At 44.4% G+C, this 18,971-nt stretch overlaps 5 protein-coding genes across 19 annotated transcripts in view; all 5 read right to left on the bottom strand.

Annotated features, from left to right (window-relative positions):
* Positions 1-18,971, bottom strand: part of LOC137602779 (protocadherin gamma-A2-like) — a 208,616-nt gene that overhangs the window by 17,384 nt on the left and 172,261 nt on the right. The gene's annotated exons all lie outside the window — the stretch shown is intronic.
* LOC137603128 (uncharacterized) lies at positions 1,192-7,719 on the bottom strand. Its single transcript, XM_068326366.1, has 2 exons — positions 5,250-7,719; positions 1,192-3,704 (listed from the first exon to the last, which is right to left on the bottom strand). Exons 1-2 carry the CDS (start codon positions 7,705-7,707, stop codon positions 1,192-1,194), a joined length of 4,971 nt encoding a protein of 1,656 aa, XP_068182467.1. The 5' UTR covers positions 7,708-7,719.
* Positions 8,696-11,579, bottom strand: LOC137602964 (protocadherin gamma-C5-like). Its single transcript, XM_068326106.1, has one exon. It carries the CDS (start codon positions 11,173-11,175, stop codon positions 8,704-8,706), a length of 2,472 nt encoding a protein of 823 aa, XP_068182207.1. The 5' UTR covers positions 11,176-11,579; the 3' UTR covers positions 8,696-8,703.
* On the bottom strand, positions 11,940-14,884 carry LOC137602975 (protocadherin gamma-C5-like). The gene has a single exon (XM_068326125.1). It carries the CDS (start codon positions 14,722-14,724, stop codon positions 12,256-12,258), a length of 2,469 nt encoding a protein of 822 aa, XP_068182226.1. The 5' UTR covers positions 14,725-14,884; the 3' UTR covers positions 11,940-12,255.
* On the bottom strand, positions 15,327-18,910 carry LOC137602828 (protocadherin gamma-C5-like). Its single transcript, XM_068325885.1, has one exon. It carries the CDS (start codon positions 18,497-18,499, stop codon positions 16,010-16,012), a length of 2,490 nt encoding a protein of 829 aa, XP_068181986.1. The 5' UTR covers positions 18,500-18,910; the 3' UTR covers positions 15,327-16,009.

Raw genomic sequence — 18,971 nt, forward strand, 5'->3', positions numbered from 1 at the left:
TGCTTACCAGCCTCCGAGGCGACCCGCAGTTTACGGTCATAAATGTCTGATAGTCCCAAACCCAGATCTTTGGCGAGATTTCCTACCACAGAACCCTGTTTTAGCTCCTCCGGGATGCTGTAACGAGTCTGTCCGTCTATTGTAGTCCACAAGAGGAAGAAATGATGCCACCAGAGCGCCTGCCATCTCCAGTCTCTGCATCCCGTTCTCTTTGTCATAACTGACTCAGTGAAATGCATTAATTCCATTCACAAAAACAGAGATGATAAAAGCAAAATATCTAGTCCAGCAGCGTGACATATTCCGTTAAAAATGTGCATTTTCGTGATTAAATAAAACACGATTGAAATGATAAGATTTTATTCCGAGGACATGAGCCATTTACCCACTCGCCTTCTACTCAGAGCAATTTGGTGCTGAAATGGCGGGGGGGATGGGGGAGTAGATTTCTTTGTACAGTTCTGGATGCGATTGGTGCACTGGAACCATCTCTCATCCAATGAGAGCAGACTGAGCGGAATAGTTAAAGGTACACTGGCCGCTTTGTCCAGTCTGAAAGAGCAGGTGAAGTACCACCAGGAGATTCCCTGAACATCTTCAAGACGTAAATGAATACTAATATAAATAGGCATGTTAAAAACTCCCATTTTATACAATAAAAATAAGTGTTGTGCAAAATTACATTTCACTGAAACAAGCTGTTATTGCGAACCTTTCTTTCTATAATGCTTAGATGATTACAGATTTAGTGTTGTGTAAAAATAATAATTTTATTAATTAAGAAAATTTAAAAAATTGAAATGCTTATTACTATTAAATGTGGGAATTAAATTCATTCGTTTTTATTTGTCGCGCTTCAGTGAAGGTCATTTACAGCAGCCAGAGCCCCACTGGTCACAGTTGCTGTCCGCCGTTGTGGTGCTGAAATGGTCAGCTTGAAACCGAGCATCCAACACACGTTTCACATCAAATTAAATAACAGTCGATGAGACACAGATGTCAACATTAAACTAAAAAATTTGCACGTTGTATTTCGGAGGAAAACAAATTCTAAATATGTAGACAAACAGTAGGACGTAACAGATTTTGGAAGATCCGTGAACGTCAGGATTTTTCTTATTGTTGAGGGAAGTGAAAGGATGTTTTTTGTGTACTGTAGGTTAAAAATAATATATATACCACTGATTGTTCCTAAATATTGCTCACCTGCTGGCTCTCAAAGGTCCAGGTGCTGTCGGGTAAAGACGCATCCAGGACACTGATCACCTCCTTAAAGTCACTGGTGCTGCTGGGTTTGATCAGAGTGAAATCACTGTACTCTGACATGGGGGACATGCAGGACCTGAACGACTGACTCTGAGACAACATGTCTCCTCCCAGGACCTCCACGTACTTTATGGGTCCGTCGGTGTTGAGCTGAAGCTGCAGGTTTCTGTTGGGGTTCTTGTAATCATCACAGTCGCTCCGTCTCACGCAGCAACTACCGCTGCTCCTGCTGTTCCTCACGCATTTCACCGCTAAGATGACAAACGTCACCAGAGACAGCACGGACACCGAGGCCAGAGACACGATCAGATAAAGGGTGATTCTCCCAGTTTTCTTGCTGGGCTCGGACACTTTCTGTCGGAGGTCTAAGATGGGCTCCTGGAGGCCGTCCTCCAGCAGGATGGACACCGTGACGGTGGCAGACTGGAGCGGTTCTCCGTCGTCTTTCACCTCTAGAAGCAGCCTCTGAGAGGAGTCGTCCTGCTCGGACACAGCGCGTTTAGTCCTCACCTCCCCTGTGTACAGATTGACCGTGAACAGAGAGGCGTCTGTGGCCTCCGCCAGTCTGTAGGAGATCCAGGCGTTATGGCCCGAGTCGGCGTCCACGGCCGTCACCTTGGTAACCAGGTGACCCGCTTTGGCGGAGCGGGGCATCCTCTGATGAGAGAGGGAGCCCTGGGCAGCGGAGGAGGGGTAAATGACGGAGGGGGCATTGTCGTTCTGGTCCAGGATAAAAACATGGACGGTGGCGTTGCTGCTGAGAGACGGAGAGCCCTGGTCCTTTGCCTGAACCTGGATCTGAAACACCTTCACCTTCTCGTAGTCAAACGAGTGCATGCTGTAGATGCTGCCGTTATCTGAGTTCATGTAAACGTAAGACGAGACAGAAACGTCCTGCACTCTGGAGTCCAGTATGGAGTAGGAGATTTTGGCGTTTTCTCCAGAATCCAGGTCGGATGCTGATACTGAGTACAGTATAGATCCTGGTACCCCATTCTCTTTTAAATAGACATTGTAGGAGGGCTGAGTGAACACAGGAGGGTTGTCATTCACATCAGAGATGCTGACAGGAATGATTTTCTTACTGGACAGAGGAGGAGAGCCTGAATCAGTGGCTGTTATCTCAATATTATACTCAGAGAATCTCTCTCTGTCTAAAGGACCGCTGGTAACCAGTGCGTAATTATTAGAAAACGATGCTTTTAAACTGAAGGGTGATCCCTTTGCGAGCTTTAACGTCACTTTTCCGTTATCTGCGGAGTCAAGATCCCGTGCCCTGATTAAAGCTATCACTGTGCCTCTTGGTGCGTCCTCACGTATTGGGGTGGGGTTTGAAGTGAGAACTATTTCTGGTATATTGTCATTAATATCTATTACTACTACTTGCACACGACAGTGCCCCTCCATCTCAGGCATCCCTTTATCTTTTGCAGTAATACGTATTTCATGCACTGGACTACTTTCATAATCTAACGGACCCGCTAAGGATATTTCACCTGTACCTGAATCCAGTTGAAATATAGATAAGAGCGATTTTGGTGTATTTTCGGCAAACGAATATTCAATCTCCCCATTCACACCTTCGTCTGCGTCTGTCGCTTCAACTTTAACGAGCACAGAACCAGAGGCGCTATTTTCGTTTACAGTTACGTTGTACTGTGGTCGTTTGAAAACGGGCACATTATCATTGTTGTCGAGTACAACAATCATTATTTTTGAGGTACCAGTTTTGACCGGATTACCGCCATCCTTTGCCGTCAACAATAACTGATGAACATCTTTTTTCTCCCTGTCGAGAGATTTTTCTAAAACGAGCTCCGGAACCTGTCTATTTCCAGAGAGCTCTTTTATTTTCAAACTAAAACACTCGTTTTTACTCAGAGTGTAAGACTTCACTGAATTACTACCAACATCCTGGTCTTGTGCAGTATCAAGAGGGAAACGAATGCCCGTGGCAGTAGATTCTGCTATCTTTAATGATCTTTCCCCTCTTAAAAAATTGGGAGAATTATCATTAATATCTCTTATCTCTACTTCTATCCGGTGTAGCTGCAGCGGATTCTCTGTTAGAACTTGTAAAGTCAATACGCAGCTGTCGCTTTGTCCGCATAAAGCCTCTCTATCTATTCTGTCATTCACCACCAGCTCGCCCTTCACCGGATCCACACTGAAATACTGCTTACCAGCCTCAGAGTCGACACGCAATTTACGGTCATAAATATCTGATAGTCCCAATCCCAGATCTTTGGCGAGATTTCCTACCACAGAACCCTGTTTTAGTTCCTCCGGGATGTTGTAACGAGTCTGTCCGTCTATTGTAGTCCACAAGAGGAAGAAATGATGCCACCAGAGCGCCTGCCATCTCCAGTCTCTGCATCCCGTTCTCTTTGTCATCCCCGGTCCGTTAGAACACATTATCTCCCTTAGAAGTATTATTCCTCATCCCAATTTCCAAATCCATATCCAACAGAAATGTTCCTATTTCCTAATAACTGCTTAAATATTTGGTATCCAAATATACAATATTTCGGTTGCTTTCGAATAAGAACATCTCCTCACATCTTCACATCTCTGCAGCTCGTAGCACTGTGAGGGTTACCGTTGTGAGACTGAATGGGGGATGGAATAGATCTCTTTGTACAGTCCTGCATGCTATTGGTTCACAGCGTCAATCCTTGCTATCCAATCACATAGAACGAACTGCTCAAGCTGCTGCACTCCTCTAGGTCACAAACACCGATGAATGTCTCTGACGGTACGAATGGAGCAATAATATGTGTTCACAATATAACCACGAACAACAAAAAACAACAAAAGCACTAAAGAAAATATAAGGATTTTAATTATAAAACACATGTGGACTTAAATTTAAAAGGGTAATTGCCAACACATTAATAATTTTTAACAAAGAACGAATTTGTTTGTGGTTTCTTTAAAAACTATATATATATATATATATATATATATATATATATATATATATATATATATATTGCACTCCATGCTTTCTACCATTAACTATGTTTAGCATTATAATCTGTCATTTTTATTTGCTATTTCAAATCTTTTTTTTAAGTATAAAATGGTCTGCCACCAGGGGCCTCAAAAATAAAAGTAAAATGCGTGCCTCTTGTAACACAATGACAGTTGTTAACACTAGGATTAAACAACGAATCATTGACAATAAAAATCTTTCTGATCTGAAACATTCAAGGATGAAGAAAATTTATTGAAACTCTATTCCCGTTACGTGAATAATGGTGGTGGACTTTATCCTCTCCAGGGAATTTACGGCAGAACTACATTATACCCACGTGTCATTTCGATAAACAAACGGATTACTCCGTGGATAACAAGTTGGTATAATGTGTGAACAAATAACAAGAACACAGAAAACAGATCATGATGTTTAAATCATTGTATTGGAGAAATACCATAAATTATGTAACGAAAACTGAACTTTCAACACGGCAGCAAAACTGTTCATTTCCTTAATTAGGTGCATGGTTCGCAACACGAGGACAATTAACGCACCGGAAACAGGTAATATCTTTTAAAAGATAGCCCGATATAAAGAAACGTTGTAATATACACACATGTCTAGAAGAACAAGCCTTGATTTTCGAAAAGCTGTAATATCATCTGAATGAATGTCGAGGCTAATAAAAAGTTTTACGAATCAATGATAATTTAAAACTGATAAATACGATTATGTAGCGCTCTTACTGCGGGACTTCCTGTTGTACCCGGAAGTTGTTACATGTAATTATAATGCGCTTGTTCTGTTTTGGCGCGACACGCGTAATGTGCCTGTGTTTAATTGAGTGCCCGGTTCAATAAAGGAAAGAAAAACTTATTTCGTTCCGCTTATCATTCACCACGCAGGTATCGTAACAAAAACTGTTTGAGTCCATAATTCGTCATATGAGCAAATGGATAGTGTATAAATAAGTCAGATGAAAACGCGAGTGTTTATTCTCTGCTCACCTGCTGGCTCTCAAAGGTCCAGGTGCTGTCGGGTAAAGACGCATCCAGGACACTGATCACCTCCTTAAAGTCACTGGTGCTGCTGGGTTTGATCAGAGTGAAATCACTGTACTCTGACATGGGGGACATGCAGGACCTGAACGACTGACTCTGAGACAACATGTCTCCTCCCAGGACCTCCACGTACTTTATGGGTCCATCGGTGTTGAGCTGAAGCTGCAGGTTTCTGTTGGGGTTCTTGTAATCATCACAGTCGCTCCGTCTCACGCAGCAACTACCGCTGCTCCTGCTGTTCCTCACGCATTTCACCGCTAAGATGACAAACGTCACCAGAGACAGCACGGACACCGAGGCCAGAGACACGATCAGATAAAGGGTGATTCTCCCAGTTTTCTTGCTGGGCTCGGACACTTTCTGTCGGAGGTCTAAGATGGGCTCCTGGAGGCCGTCCTCCAGCAGGATGGACACCGTGACGGTGGCAGACTGGAGCGGTTCTCCGTCGTCTTTCACCTCTAGAAGCAGCCTCTGAGAGGAGTCGTCCTGCTCGGACACAGCGCGTTTAGTCCTCACCTCCCCTGTGTACAGATTGACCGTGAACAGAGAGGCGTCTGTGGCCTCCGCCAGTCTGTAGGAGATCCAGGCGTTATGGCCCGAGTCGGCGTCCACGGCCGTCACCTTGGTAACCAGGTGACCCGCTTTGGCGGAGCGGGGCATCCTCTGATGAGAGAGGGAGCCCTGGGCAGCGGAGGAGGGGTAAATGACGGAGGGGGCATTGTCGTTCTGGTCCAGGATAAAAACATGGACGGTGGCGTTGCTGCTGAGAGACGGAGAGCCCTGGTCCTTTGCCTGAACCTGGATCTGAAACACCTTCACCTTCTCGTAGTCAAACGAGTGCATGCTGTAGATGCTGCCGTTATCTGAGTTCATGTAAACGTAAGACGAGACAGAAACGTCCTGCACTCTGGAGTCCAGTATGGAGTAGGAGATTTTGGCGTTTTCTCCAGAATCCAGGTCGGATGCTGATACTGAGTACAGTATAGATCCTGGTACCCCATTCTCTTTTAAATAGACATTGTAGGAGGGCTGAGTGAACACAGGAGGGTTGTCATTCACATCAGAGATGCTGACATTTATCGTTTTCTTACTGGACAGAGGAGGAGAGCCTGAATCGGTGGCTGTTATTTCAATACTGTACAGCGAAAAAGTCTCTCTGTCTAAAGCACCACCGGTAACCAGTGCGTAATTATTAGAGAATGATGGTTTTAGACTAAAGGCAGATCCTTTCGGGAGGTGTAACATCACTTTACCGTTGTCACCGGAATCCAGATCTTTGGCACTGATTAGAGCTAATACAGTACCACGTGGTGCGTCCTCGGGTACAGAGTTTGGTTGGGATGTGAGAAAAATAATCGGAGCATTATCGTTTACATCTAACACTTCAATGTGGACAGTACAATGTCCCTCCATCCGAGGAGTTCCTTTGTCTCTTGCGCAAATGTCGATTTCATAATTTGCATTTGTTTCGAAATCTAGTTTTCCTATCAGACGTATTTCCCCGGTTAGTGAATCAATATTAAACACAGAGGGGATCATTTCTGGTGTGTGCTTTCCAAATGAGTACTCGACTTCTCCATTTGGACCTTCATCAGTATCTTTCGCTGCAAGTTTCAGAATAGAAGAGCCCTGTACACTATTTTCAATGATTGAGACTTTGTAAGAGTTTTTCTCAAATACGGGGAAGTTATCGTTGTTATCAAGCACATTTATGGTTATCTGCGAAGTTCCGGATTTCACCGGGTTTCCTCCGTCTATCGCCGTTAGTTGAAGCTGATGAATCGACCTGTTTTCTCTGTCCAGTGATTTAGACAAGACTAGCTCTGGGACTTTTCTTCCACCCGACACATCTTTTATCTTTAAGATAAAAAAGTCTCCTTTACTCAAGGTATAGGATCTCACAGAATTTACTCCGACATCGAAATCTTGCGCAAATTCAAGCGGAAAACGTGCCCCGGCCGCTGTGGATTCCGCTATTTGTAATACTATTTCTTGCGACGGGAATATTGGAGAATTATCATTTATATCTTGTATTTCCACCTCAACTCGATGAAGCTGTAATGGTTTATCAATGACTACTTGCAGAGGCAACACACAGCTGTCGCTTTGTCCGCATAAAGCCTCTCTGTCTATTCTGTCGTTCACCACCAGCTCGCCCTTCCCCGCATTCACGCTGAAATACTGCTTACCAGCCTCCGACGCGACCCGCAGTTTACGGTCAAAAATCTCAGACAGTCCCAAACCCAGATCTTTGGCTAGATTTCCTACCACAGAACCCTCTTTTAGCTCCTCCGGGATGCTGTAACGAGTCTGTCCGTCTATTGTAGTCCACAAGAGAAAGAAATGATGCCACCAAAGAACAAACCATCTCCAGTCCCTGTATCCTATTGTCTTTGTCATCTCCGAACCGTTAGAAATATTTTCCAGTGATGTAATCAGAAAGCAGACAGGTACCATCCATTTTCATAAAATATGAATCCCTGGTAAGGAGGAAAAATCGCTGCTTGCAAAAATGAAAATTATTTTATTTGTGCAACCACGATAAGAGCGTCACTATACCTCTCGTCCAGCCTTCCACACTGAAAATGTGTACGGTCCTGTAGCCTGCATAGGGGAGGGGGTGGGGGAGTCGATCTCTTTGTACAGTGCTGCGTGTGATTGGTGCACATGAGCAATCTGTGCAATCCAATAGCAACGAAGTGTTCAGTGCTTTTAAAGACGCAGCCTCCCTTCAAAAAAATCTACCTCAATACATTGAGTGCGTGAAAATGAATGATGTTAAACGTCTCAAGTGATGACAATAAAATACATTTGAATGGGTTAAAATACATAATTTGTCTACTGACTGTTGTAAGTTTGGATTGAAACAACTGTATGAATTTAATCTGAAAAAGATGACACTATTGGCAGAGGAGATGCTGAAAGCAGTTCAGTGCATGTGATCAGTCCGATTCAACATGTCGTTGTCCACCAGAGTGGTGCTGAAACACGTTTTAATAGAAGTTTTGAAGGAAGCATTCCTCAATTTCATAATACACCTTCACACAAACAAAGCTGATTATGAAATATGTTTGACATAGAAGAGACGTTTAGAGCAAAATTAAATACTGTATCAGGCTAGTGTGAAATTTTAACTCAAATCTGAGAATAGAAGTACATGAACAAAAAAAAAATCCAAGAGGCCACCATTGCTTTTATGCGTTGCTCTTAATTGAAATGATGTCGTTATGAAGGTCTAAATAAATTATTTGCATTACATATCTGACAACAACAATTACAAAAAAATAAAACAATAATACATAGTCATGTGAAATATTGAAAGTGTAAGCCTGGAGTACTGATATCAGAGGCCAATTAAATAGAGAGCGTAGAAAAATCACATGCAAAGTAGCTCAACTACGAGGTTCTTCTCACCTGCTGGCTCTCAAAGGTCCAGGTGCTGTCGGGTAAAGACGCATCCAGGACACTGATCACCTCCTTAAAGTCACTGGTGCTGCTGGGTTTGATCAGAGTGAAATCACTGTACTCTGACATGGGGGACATGCAGGACCTGAACGACTGACTCTGAGACAACATGTCTCCTCCCAGGACCTCCACGTACTTTATGGGTCCGTCGGTGTTGAGCTGAAGCTGCAGGTTTCTGTTGGGGTTCTTGTAATCATCACAGTCGCTCCGTCTCACGCAGCAACTACCGCTGCTCCTGCTGTTCCTCACGCATTTCACCGCTAAGATGACAAACGTCACCAGAGACAGCACAGACACCGAGGCCAGAGACACGATCAGATAAAGGGTGATTCTCCCAGTTTTCTTGCTGGGCTCGGACACTTTCTGTCGGAGGTCTAAGATGGGCTCCTGGAGGCCGTCCTCCAGCAGGATGGACACCGTGACGGTGGCAGACTGGAGCGGTTCTCCGTCGTCTTTCACCTCTAGAAGCAGCCTCTGAGAGGAGTCGTCCTGCTCGGACACAGCGCGTTTAGTCCTCACCTCCCCTGTGTACAGATTGACCGTGAACAGAGAGGCGTCTGTGGCCTCCGCCAGTCTGTAGGAGATCCAGGCGTTATGGCCCGAGTCGGCGTCCACGGCCGTCACCTTGGTAACCAGGTGACCCGCTTTGGCGGAGCGGGGCATCCTCTGATGAGAGAGGGAGCCCTGGGCAGCGGAGGAGGGGTAAATGACGGAGGGGGCATTGTCGTTCTGGTCCAGGATAAAAACATGGACGGTGGCGTTGCTGCTGAGAGACGGAGAGCCCTGGTCCTTTGCCTGAACCTGGATCTGAAACACCTTCACCTTCTCGTAGTCAAACGAGTGCATGCTGTAGATGCTGCCGTTATCTGAGTTCATGTAAACGTAAGACGAGACAGAAACGTCCTGCACTCTGGAGTCCAGTATGGAGTAGGAGATTTTGGCGTTTTCTCCAGAATCCAGGTCAGATGCTGATATTGAGTACAGTATAGATCCTGGTACCCCATTCTCTTTTAAATAGACATTGTAGGAGGGCTGAGTGAACACAGGAGGGTTGTCATTCACATCAGAGATGCTGACAGGAATAATTGTCTTACTGGACAGAGGAGGAGACCCTGAATCAGTGGCTGTTATCTCAATATTATACTCAGAAAATCTCTCTCTGTCTAACGGACCGCTGGTAACCAGTGCGTAATTATTAGAGAACGATGTTTTTAAAGCGAAAGGAACCCCTTTTGTTACCTGTAATGTTACTTTGCTGTTATTTCCGGAATCAGCATCACGCGTGTTGAGCAAACCCACCACTGTGCCGCCAACTGCGTCTTCACGCACCGGCTGCGGTTCAGAAGTGATAATAATTTCTGGAGTGTTATCATTAATATCTAGGACATCTATCTGTAGACGACAGTGACTCTCCATTTCCGGAAAACCATTGTCTTTCGCAGTTATTTCAACTTTGTACGATGTCGTTCTCTCGTAATCTAAGTCTCCTATTAAATGTATTTCTCCTGTTAATGAATTTATTTTAAACACTGTTAAGAAGGAATCGGGTGTTCGCGAGCTAAACGAAAACGTGAGAGCTGCGTTCGGCCCCTCGTCAGCATCAGCTGCTGTTACTTTGATAACGAAAGAATTTTTTGCAATATTTTCATCTAAAGAGACTTTATATACACTCTTATCGAAAATTGGAAAATTGTCGTTCGCGTCTAGCACGGTGATAATGATCTCCGACGTTCCAGACATGACTGGGTTTCCTCCGTCCAGCGCAGTGAGCTGCAGCTGATGAACTGCCTTCTTTTCTCGGTCGAGGGGCTTCTCTAGCACTAACTCTGGAACTGTTTTGCCGTCCTCGATCTCCTTCATTTTAAGTAAAAAACAGTCGTTTTTTGATAACACGTAGGATTTCACTGAATTGCTACCAACGTCAGAATCTTCTGCGCTCTCTAGAGAAAAACGGGTTCCCACCGCTGCTGATTCAGAGATTTTTAAGGACAGTTCTTTTGTATGAAAACTAGGCGAATTGTCATTCATGTCTTTAATTTCGACCTCAAGTCGGTGTAAACTAAGAGGTTTTTCAAGAACAACCTGCAAAGGTAGAACGCAGCTGGCGCTTTGTCCGCATAAAGCCTCTCTGTCTATTCTGTCGTTCACCACCAGCTCGCCCTTCCCTGCATCCACACTGAAATACTGCTTACCAGCCTCCGAGGTAACGCGCAGTTTACGATCAAATATCTCAGAGAGTCTCAAACCCAGATCTTTGGCTAGATTTCCTACCACAGAACCCTGTTTTAGTTCCTCCGGGACGCTGTAACGAGTCTGTCCGTCTATTGTAGTCCACAAGACGAAGAAATGATGCCACCAGAGCGCCTGCCATCTCCAGTCTCTGCATCCCGTTCTCTTTGTCATCCCCGGTCCGTTAGAATGCGTTACTTCTCATCACGAAAATCTAAATATTCCAATCCAATATGCAGTGGATATTCCCAAAAGAATGTGCGAATCACTTTTTTTTTTTGTCATGCCAAAGCTGAAATAATCGATCCCCTCTTCATCTCTGGGACACGAGTGTGTCACCCACCGTGCTCCATCTCTACACACTGTTAAGGTTTACCGTGCTGAGCCTCCGAGGGGGAAGGGTAGATCTCTTTGTACAATTCTGTGTGTGATTGGAGCACAGCATGCATCACAGGCGTCCAATAGGAAGAGGCAGAACCCTGTTCTTAAAGACATAACCGCCGTATGACAGTCCGCCTTTACACTATTGTGACAAAAGGCTGAACATTTAATCTAATCTCTGTGGTTTCCCACTTCAATTGAGAACTCAATGTGCGGAGTGGGAAAATCAAAATATATAAATATGCATTATGAGGAAAAAATATGCAGCAAAAGTACCAAAGTAAACCCAGTAAAAATCAGCACATTTCAAGTGCATGAAGAGCAAAACCAGAAATCATCGAGCTAAGTTCAGTGGAAGTTGAACACATAATTAAAACCAGAGCTCGTTGCTCATGTTTTATTGTTTGCCAATATATTTTTGAATATAATATTAGAATATGCAGCTAATGAAAACACAAGCCCAAATTTAAAGTTTAACAAATAAAGAAAAACAAATAGAGGTATATTAAAACAGTAAAAATCATCATATAGTCTGTAAATACATTTTTGCTTAAGAAGGAAAATGCTCAGTTTATGATTAATGAAATACTACCACCACCACGACCATCACCACCACTACTAATAGTGACAATAAAAGCAATAATAATAAGAAAAATAATAGTTGTAATGTCGTTTTCTTTCATTCCACAAAGAGTCGCTGTCTGCCTCTGTGGTGCTGAAATATTTCAGGAAGGGCAATGGAAATATAAGCAGGACGATGTATTGACAGATGTCCTGAAAACCTTTATATCATTTTTTTTTAAAAACACAATGATAAATTATATTTATTTTCAGCTCTATCGAAACAGTTATCAGAGGTTCAATAGCTGCTTTTTATTCTCTGCTCACCTGCTGGCTCTCAAAGGTCCAGGTGCTGTCGGGTAAAGACGCATCCAGGACACTGATCACCTCCTTAAAGTCACTGGTGCTGCTGGGTTTGATCAGAGTGAAATCACTGTACTCTGACATGGGGGACATGCAGGACCTGAACGACTGACTCTGAGACAACATGTCTCCTCCCAGGACCTCCACGTACTTTATGGGTCCATCGGTGTTGAGCTGAAGCTGCAGGTTTCTGTTGGGGTTCTTGTAATCATCACAGTCGCTCCGTCTCACGCAGCAACTACCGCTGCTCCTGCTGTTCCTCACGCATTTCACCGCTAAGATGACAAACGTCACCAGAGACAGCACGGACACCGAGGCCAGAGACACGATCAGATAAAGGGTGATTCTCCCAGTTTTCTTGCTGGGCTCGGACACTTTCTGTCGGAGGTCTAAGATGGGCTCCGGGAGGCCGTCCTCCAGCAGGATGGACACCGTGACGGTGGCAGACTGGAGCGGTTCTCCGTCGTCTTTCACCTCTAGAAGCAGCCTCTGAGAGGAGTCGTCCTGCTCGGACACAGCGCGTTTAGTCCTCACCTCCCCTGTGTACAGATTGACCGTGAACAGAGAGGCGTCTGTGGCCTCCGCCAGTCTGTAGGAGATCCAGGCGTTATGGCCCGAGTCGGCGTCCACGGCCGTCACCTTGGTAACCAGGTGACCCGCTTTGGCGGAGCGGGGCATCCTCTGATGAGAGAGGGAGCCCTGGGCAGCGGAGGAGGGGTAAATGACGGAGGGGGCATTGTCGTTCTGGTCCAGGATAAAAACATGGACGGTGGCGTTGCTGCTGAGAGACGGAGAGCCCTGGTCCTTTGCCTGAACCTGGATCTGAAACACCTTCACCTTCTCGTAGTCAAACGAGTGCATGCTGTAGATGCTGCCGTTATCTGAGTTCATGTAAACGTAAGACGAGACAGAAACGTCCTGCACTCTGGAGTCCAGTATGGAGTAGGAGATTTTGGCGTTTTCTCCAGAATCCAGGTCGGATGCTGATACTGAGTACAGAATAGATCCTGGTACCCCATTCTCTTTTAAATAGACATTGTAGGAGGGCTGAGTGAACACAGGAGGGTTGTCATTCACATCAGAGATGCTGACAGGAATGATTTTCTTACTGGACAGAGGAGGAGAGCCTGAATCAGTGGCTGTTATCTCAATATTATACTCATAGAATCTCTCTCTGTCTAAAGGACCGCTGGTAACCAGTGCGTAATTATTAGAAAATGACGGCTTAAGAGCAAAAGGAAATTGTTTGGGGAGTTTCAACGCCACTTTCCCGTTATCACCAGCATCAATGTCACGGACACTGAGTAAAGCCACCACCGTCCCGCTGCTAGAGTCTTCAGGCACAGAGGTGGGGTTTGAAGTCAGAACTATTTCTGGAGCGTTATCATTTACGTCTAAAACATCCACCTGCACACTACAGTGCCCCTCCATCCTCGGCAAGCCTTTGTCTTTTGCACTGATATCTATTCTATATGAAGCCTGAGTTTCGTGGTCCAGCTGTTTTTTTAAAAATATGTCACCTGTCACCGCATCTATGTGGAATAGTGACAGCACCGACGGCGGTGTGTGAATACCAAGCGAATACTCAATCTCTCCATTCGGACCCTCGTCTATATCAGTTGCTTTAGTACTAATTAGAAAGGATCCGTTTTCACTGTTTTCCTGAACAGCGATTTTATAAAAAGTATTTTCGAATAATGGTCGATTGTCGTTATTATCAAGCACTTTTACGGTTATTTTTGAAGTCCCAGACTTCACCGGATTTCCGCCATCCACAGCAGTGAGAAATAAATTGTGAATTGCCTTTTTCTCTCGATCTAATTGTTTATTTAACACAAGTTCTGGTATCTTTCGTCCATTTTCAATTTCTTTAACTTTAACAGTGAAGCAGTCATCTTTGCTGAGTGTATACGTCTTTAATCCGTTACTGCCAACATCGCTATCCTCTGCATTCTCTAAGGGAAAATGTGCACCTACAGCGGTGGATTCGGCTATTTCTATAATGTGATCGCTTTTCCGAAAACTAGGGGCATTGTCATTTACGTCTCTTATTTCCACTTCAATCCGATGTAAATGTAACGGGTTCTCTAAAACAACCTGCAGAGGTAGAACGCAGCTGGCGCTTTGTCCGCATAAAGCCTCTCTGTCTATTCTGTCGTTCACCACCAGCTCGCCCTTCGCAGCATTCACGCTGAAATACTGCTTACCAGCCTCCGAGGCAACGCGCAGCTTACGGTCAAAAATATCTGATAGTCCCAAACCCAGATCTTTGGCTAGATTTCCAACCATAGAGCCTAGTTCCAGCTCCTCCGGGATGCTGTAACGAGTCTGTCCGTCTATTGTAGTCCACAAGAGGAAGAAATGATGCCACCAGAGCGCCTGCCATCTCCAGTCTCTGTATCCCGTTCTCTTTGTCATCCCCGGTCCGTTAGAATACGACGTCAATACCCGTTAAAATACTGCCCAAAAAGACGTCAGATAGAAAATCCAACAAAGATGGACTGGATGAACTCCACATACAGCCATATTTATGCATCATGTGGTCCAAATACGACGTGTATTATTTAGTCAGAGTCGTCAATCGCATCCTTCACGTCGAGCTCAAAGCACCGTACTGCTCTAGTGCTGGATGACGGGGGAGGGAGTAGATCTCTTTGTACAACTCTTAATGCTATTGGTGCAGAGACTCCACCCAGCATCCAATAAGACTAACACAGCAGTGTGGTCCGGACCCAGTACTGCAATTCAAAGACTGACAATTGCAACGTTTACTACAGGCAATGCAAAAAACGGGCAGTTTATTAAATTAAGGTCAATATTTTATGATATGCTTTGAACCACTCCTGTATATTAATTGATACTGCAAATTCTAAAAATACACTCACTTATATTTTTAAGATTTGCAAAAATGATATCCAAGCTTAAATAAATAAAGCCTTTTGCGACATGAGACCTCTGGTCCACTGCAAAATATTTATTAAACAACTTAAAATAACACAAGTCACTCTCATATCCTCCAAGTTGTTGCACTTGATATGTTTTAGTTGCTTTAATCACACAATCATCCAGTCACAATCAGACTCTGCCTTGATGTCTCATAGCAACTACATTCAGTGCATGTAAATTTCAAAGTCAAATGTGCGCAGCTGCATATGTGACATTATATCAAACTTTCATACAGGTTAAGACAGACCAAACAACAAATTAGGCAGGTTAAATAACTTCATTTGTAATTACAGGACACAAAGAGGGTTAATAATCATATTATAATGACATAAAACGGGTCTAATAAGCCGCTGTAAAATCAACAATGTCATCAAGACGTGAAGGAAACCGATGATTTACGCTGAAAAATTAGTCACCAGTTTGAGTTTTGGTGTCATTCACCAGCTGCTAAGAATTTATCAGGAGCCACTCATGAAGAAGACATTCAAAAGAACAAATAATTCATCTCTGTTTCCCCAATGATTTCCGTAATGAACAATAAAGATATTATCACTATATTTCCAGGGATATCAGAACAAAGTCCTCCTTGATTTCTGACTTCTTTAATAATCAGTTGATTAGTAAGTTATCAATACCATCTCAATACATTAACAAACTCATTAGCTGTTGGATGACTAGTAATCATTTCCTTGTTCATTCCTCAAAATTTAACTCCTCAGTAATGCTTGTAAAATATTACAAAGTGGTAAAGATAATTTTATTCTCTGCTCACCTGCTGGCTCTCAAAGGTCCAGGTGCTGTCGGGTAAAGACGCATCCAGGACACTGATCACCTCCTTAAAGTCACTGGTGCTGCTGGGTTTGATCAGAGTGAAATCACTGTACTCTGACATGGGGGACATGCAGGACCTGAACGACTGACTCTGAGACAACATGTCTCCTCCCAGGACCTCCACGTACTTTATGGGTCCATCGGTGTTGAGCTGAAGCTGCAGGTTTCTGTTGGGGTTCTTGTAATCATCACAGTCGCTCCGTCTCACGCAGCAACTACCGCTGCTCCTGCTGTTCCTCACGCATTTCACCGCTAAGATGACAAACGTCACCAGAGACAGCACGGACACCGAGGCCAGAGACACGATCAGATAAAGGGTGATTCTCCCAGTTTTCTTGCTGGGCTCGGACACTTTCTGTCGGAGGTCTAAGATGGGCTCCTGGAGGCCGTCCTCCAGCAGGATGGACACCGTGACGGTGGCAGACTGGAGCGGTTCTCCGTCGTCTTTCACCTCTAGAAGCAGCCTCTGAGAGGAGTCGTCCTGCTCGGACACAGCGCGTTTAGTCCTCACCTCCCCTGTGTACAGATTGACCGTGAACAGAGAGGCGTCTGTGGCCTCCGCCAGTCTGTAGGAGATCCAGGCATTATGGCCCGAGTCGGCGTCCACGGCCGTCACCTTGGTAACCAGGTGACCCGCTTTGGCGGAGCGGGGCATCCTCTGATGAGAGAGGGAGCCCTGGGCAGCGGAGGAGGGGTAAATGACGGAGGGGGCATTGTCGTTCTGGTCCAGGATAAAAACATGGACGGTGGCGTTGCAGCTGAGAGACGGAGAGCCCTGGTCCTTTGCCTGAACCTGGATCTGAAACACCTTCACCTTCTCGTAGTCAAACGAGTGCATGCTGTAGATGCTGCCGTTATCTGAGTTCATGTAAACGTAAGACGAGACAGAAACGTCCTGCACTCTGGAGTCCAGTATGGAGTAGGAGATTTTGGCGTTTTCACCAGAATCCAGGTCGGATGCTGATACTGAGTACAGTATAGATCCTGGTACCCCATTCTCTTTTAAATAGACATTGTAGGAGGGCTGAGTGAACACAGGAGGGTTGTCATTCACATCAGAGATGCTGACAGGAATGATTTTCGTACTGGACAGAGGAGGAGAGCCTGAATCAGTGGCTGTTATCTCAATATTATACTCAGAGAATCTCTCTCTGTCTAAAGGACCGCTGGTAACCAGTTCGTAATTATTAGAGAACGATGGTTTCAGTTTAAAAGGAAAACGTTTGGGGAGTTTTAACGCCACTTTCCCGTTATCACCAGAGTCCGCGTCCCTCGCACTGATTAACGCCACTACTGTGTCACTCGCTGCGTCCTCACGCACCGAACTGGGTTTCGAAGTTATCACAATTTCTGGAGCGTTATCATTTACGTCCTCTATGTCCAACTGTACACGACAGTGACCCTCCATTTCAGGAGTGCCTTTGTCTTTAGCTGTTATATCGATGAGGTATGATATTGAACTCTCGTAATCTAACGGTCCTTTCAAAACGATATCTCCTGTCATTTCGTTGATTTCAAATGTTGATAAAACATTATCCGGAGTACGCGATCCGAAAGAATATTTGATTTCACCATTCAGACCTTCGTCGGCGTCTGTTGCTGTCAGATTTACTACAAATGTTCCTTTGGGACTGTTCTCTTTTAGAGATACTTTATATTCATTTTCGCTGAATACAGGAAAATTGTCATTAGTATCAACTACAGTAATGATAATTTGACAGGTTCCGGATGTGACAGGGTTTCCACCGTCGAGTGCTGTAAGCAGCAGCTGATGAAGACCGTTCTTTTCCCGGTCTAACGTCTTCTCTAACACTAATTCCGGTACTGCTTTACCATTTTTTGTGTCTTTATATTTGAGAGAAAAATATTCGTTTTTGCTCAAAGAGTACGTCTTAATAGAATTGCTTCCAACATCAGGGTCCTCCGCGCTCTCTAGAGGAAAACGTTTGCCCAGCGCAACGGATTCCGGTATTCTAAGATTAATCTCCTCTGTAACAAAATGAGGGAAATTGTCGTTCGTGTCTCTTATTTCTACCTCAATTCGATGTGACTGCAGAGGATTTTCAACAACTACCTGCAAAGGCAGAACACAGCTGGCGCTTTGTCCGCATAAAGCCTCTCTGTCTATTCTGTCGTTCACCACCAGCTCGCCCTTCCCCGCATTCACGCTAAAATACTGCTTACCAGCCTCAGAGGCGACCCGCAATTTGCGAACGAGAATGTCTGATAATCCCAAACCAAGATCTTTGGCGAGATTTCCGACCACAGAACCCTGTTTTAGCTCCTCCGGGATGTTGTAACGAGTCTGTCCGTCTATTGTAGTCCACAAGAGGAATAAATGATGCCACCAGAGCGCCTGCCATCTCCAGTCTCTGAATCCCGTTCTCTTTGTCATCCTCTGTCCGCTATAGAACATTAATTCCGGTCGAGATCTTCTTTATCATGACAACTAAATCCATGAGAGTTAAAATATCCATAAAGCTATGTTTAAATGGGTTTTTACTTGCCTTTAAATTAAAATTGAGAATTCCCACGTCCTAAAAAATGAGAACTCATCAACATCTCATCGAGCTCCGCGCGTTCAGAGCGCTCAGACTGCATGGGGGCAGGGACTAGATTGCTTTGTACAGGTCGGTATGCTATTGGTGCATAACCACTCTTTCTACCATCCAATGAGAATGAAACCAATCGACACTGTTAAAGAAACAGGATGTGTTCTGCATGTGTGTAAGCCTTCAGCTGACACATAATGGAAATCACGGAGAACTAGAAATCCTAAATGTTTTACACCATAAAGGATCACTGAAAACCAATTTACAGAGAGTACTTGAAATTAAATGACATGATGGAATTAAATTTCGTCCCACAAAAATAAAGAAATAAAGAAT

Source organism: Antennarius striatus, chromosome 10, assembly GCF_040054535.1.
Source record: "Antennarius striatus isolate MH-2024 chromosome 10, ASM4005453v1, whole genome shotgun sequence".
NCBI classification, from domain to species: domain Eukaryota; kingdom Metazoa; phylum Chordata; class Actinopteri; order Lophiiformes; family Antennariidae; genus Antennarius; species Antennarius striatus.

Excerpts from the sequence above, each read along its gene's own strand:
- LOC137602964 (XM_068326106.1), bottom strand. The coding sequence starts at position 11,175 with ATGACAAAGAGAACGGGATGCAGAGACTGGAGATGGCAGGCGCTCTGG.
- LOC137602828 (XM_068325885.1), bottom strand. The coding sequence starts at position 18,499 with ATGTTCTATAGCGGACAGAGGATGACAAAGAGAACGGGATTCAGAGAC.
- LOC137603128 (XM_068326366.1), bottom strand. The coding sequence starts at position 7,707 with ATGACAAAGACAATAGGATACAGGGACTGGAGATGGTTTGTTCTTTGG. Across the intron at positions 3,705-5,249 it reads CTTTGAGAGCCAGCAGGTGA|GAATAATACTTCTAAGGGAG; the intron begins GCAGAGAATAAA and ends AATTGGGATGAG.
- LOC137602975 (XM_068326125.1), bottom strand. The coding sequence starts at position 14,724 with ATGACAAAGAGAACGGGATACAGAGACTGGAGATGGCAGGCGCTCTGG.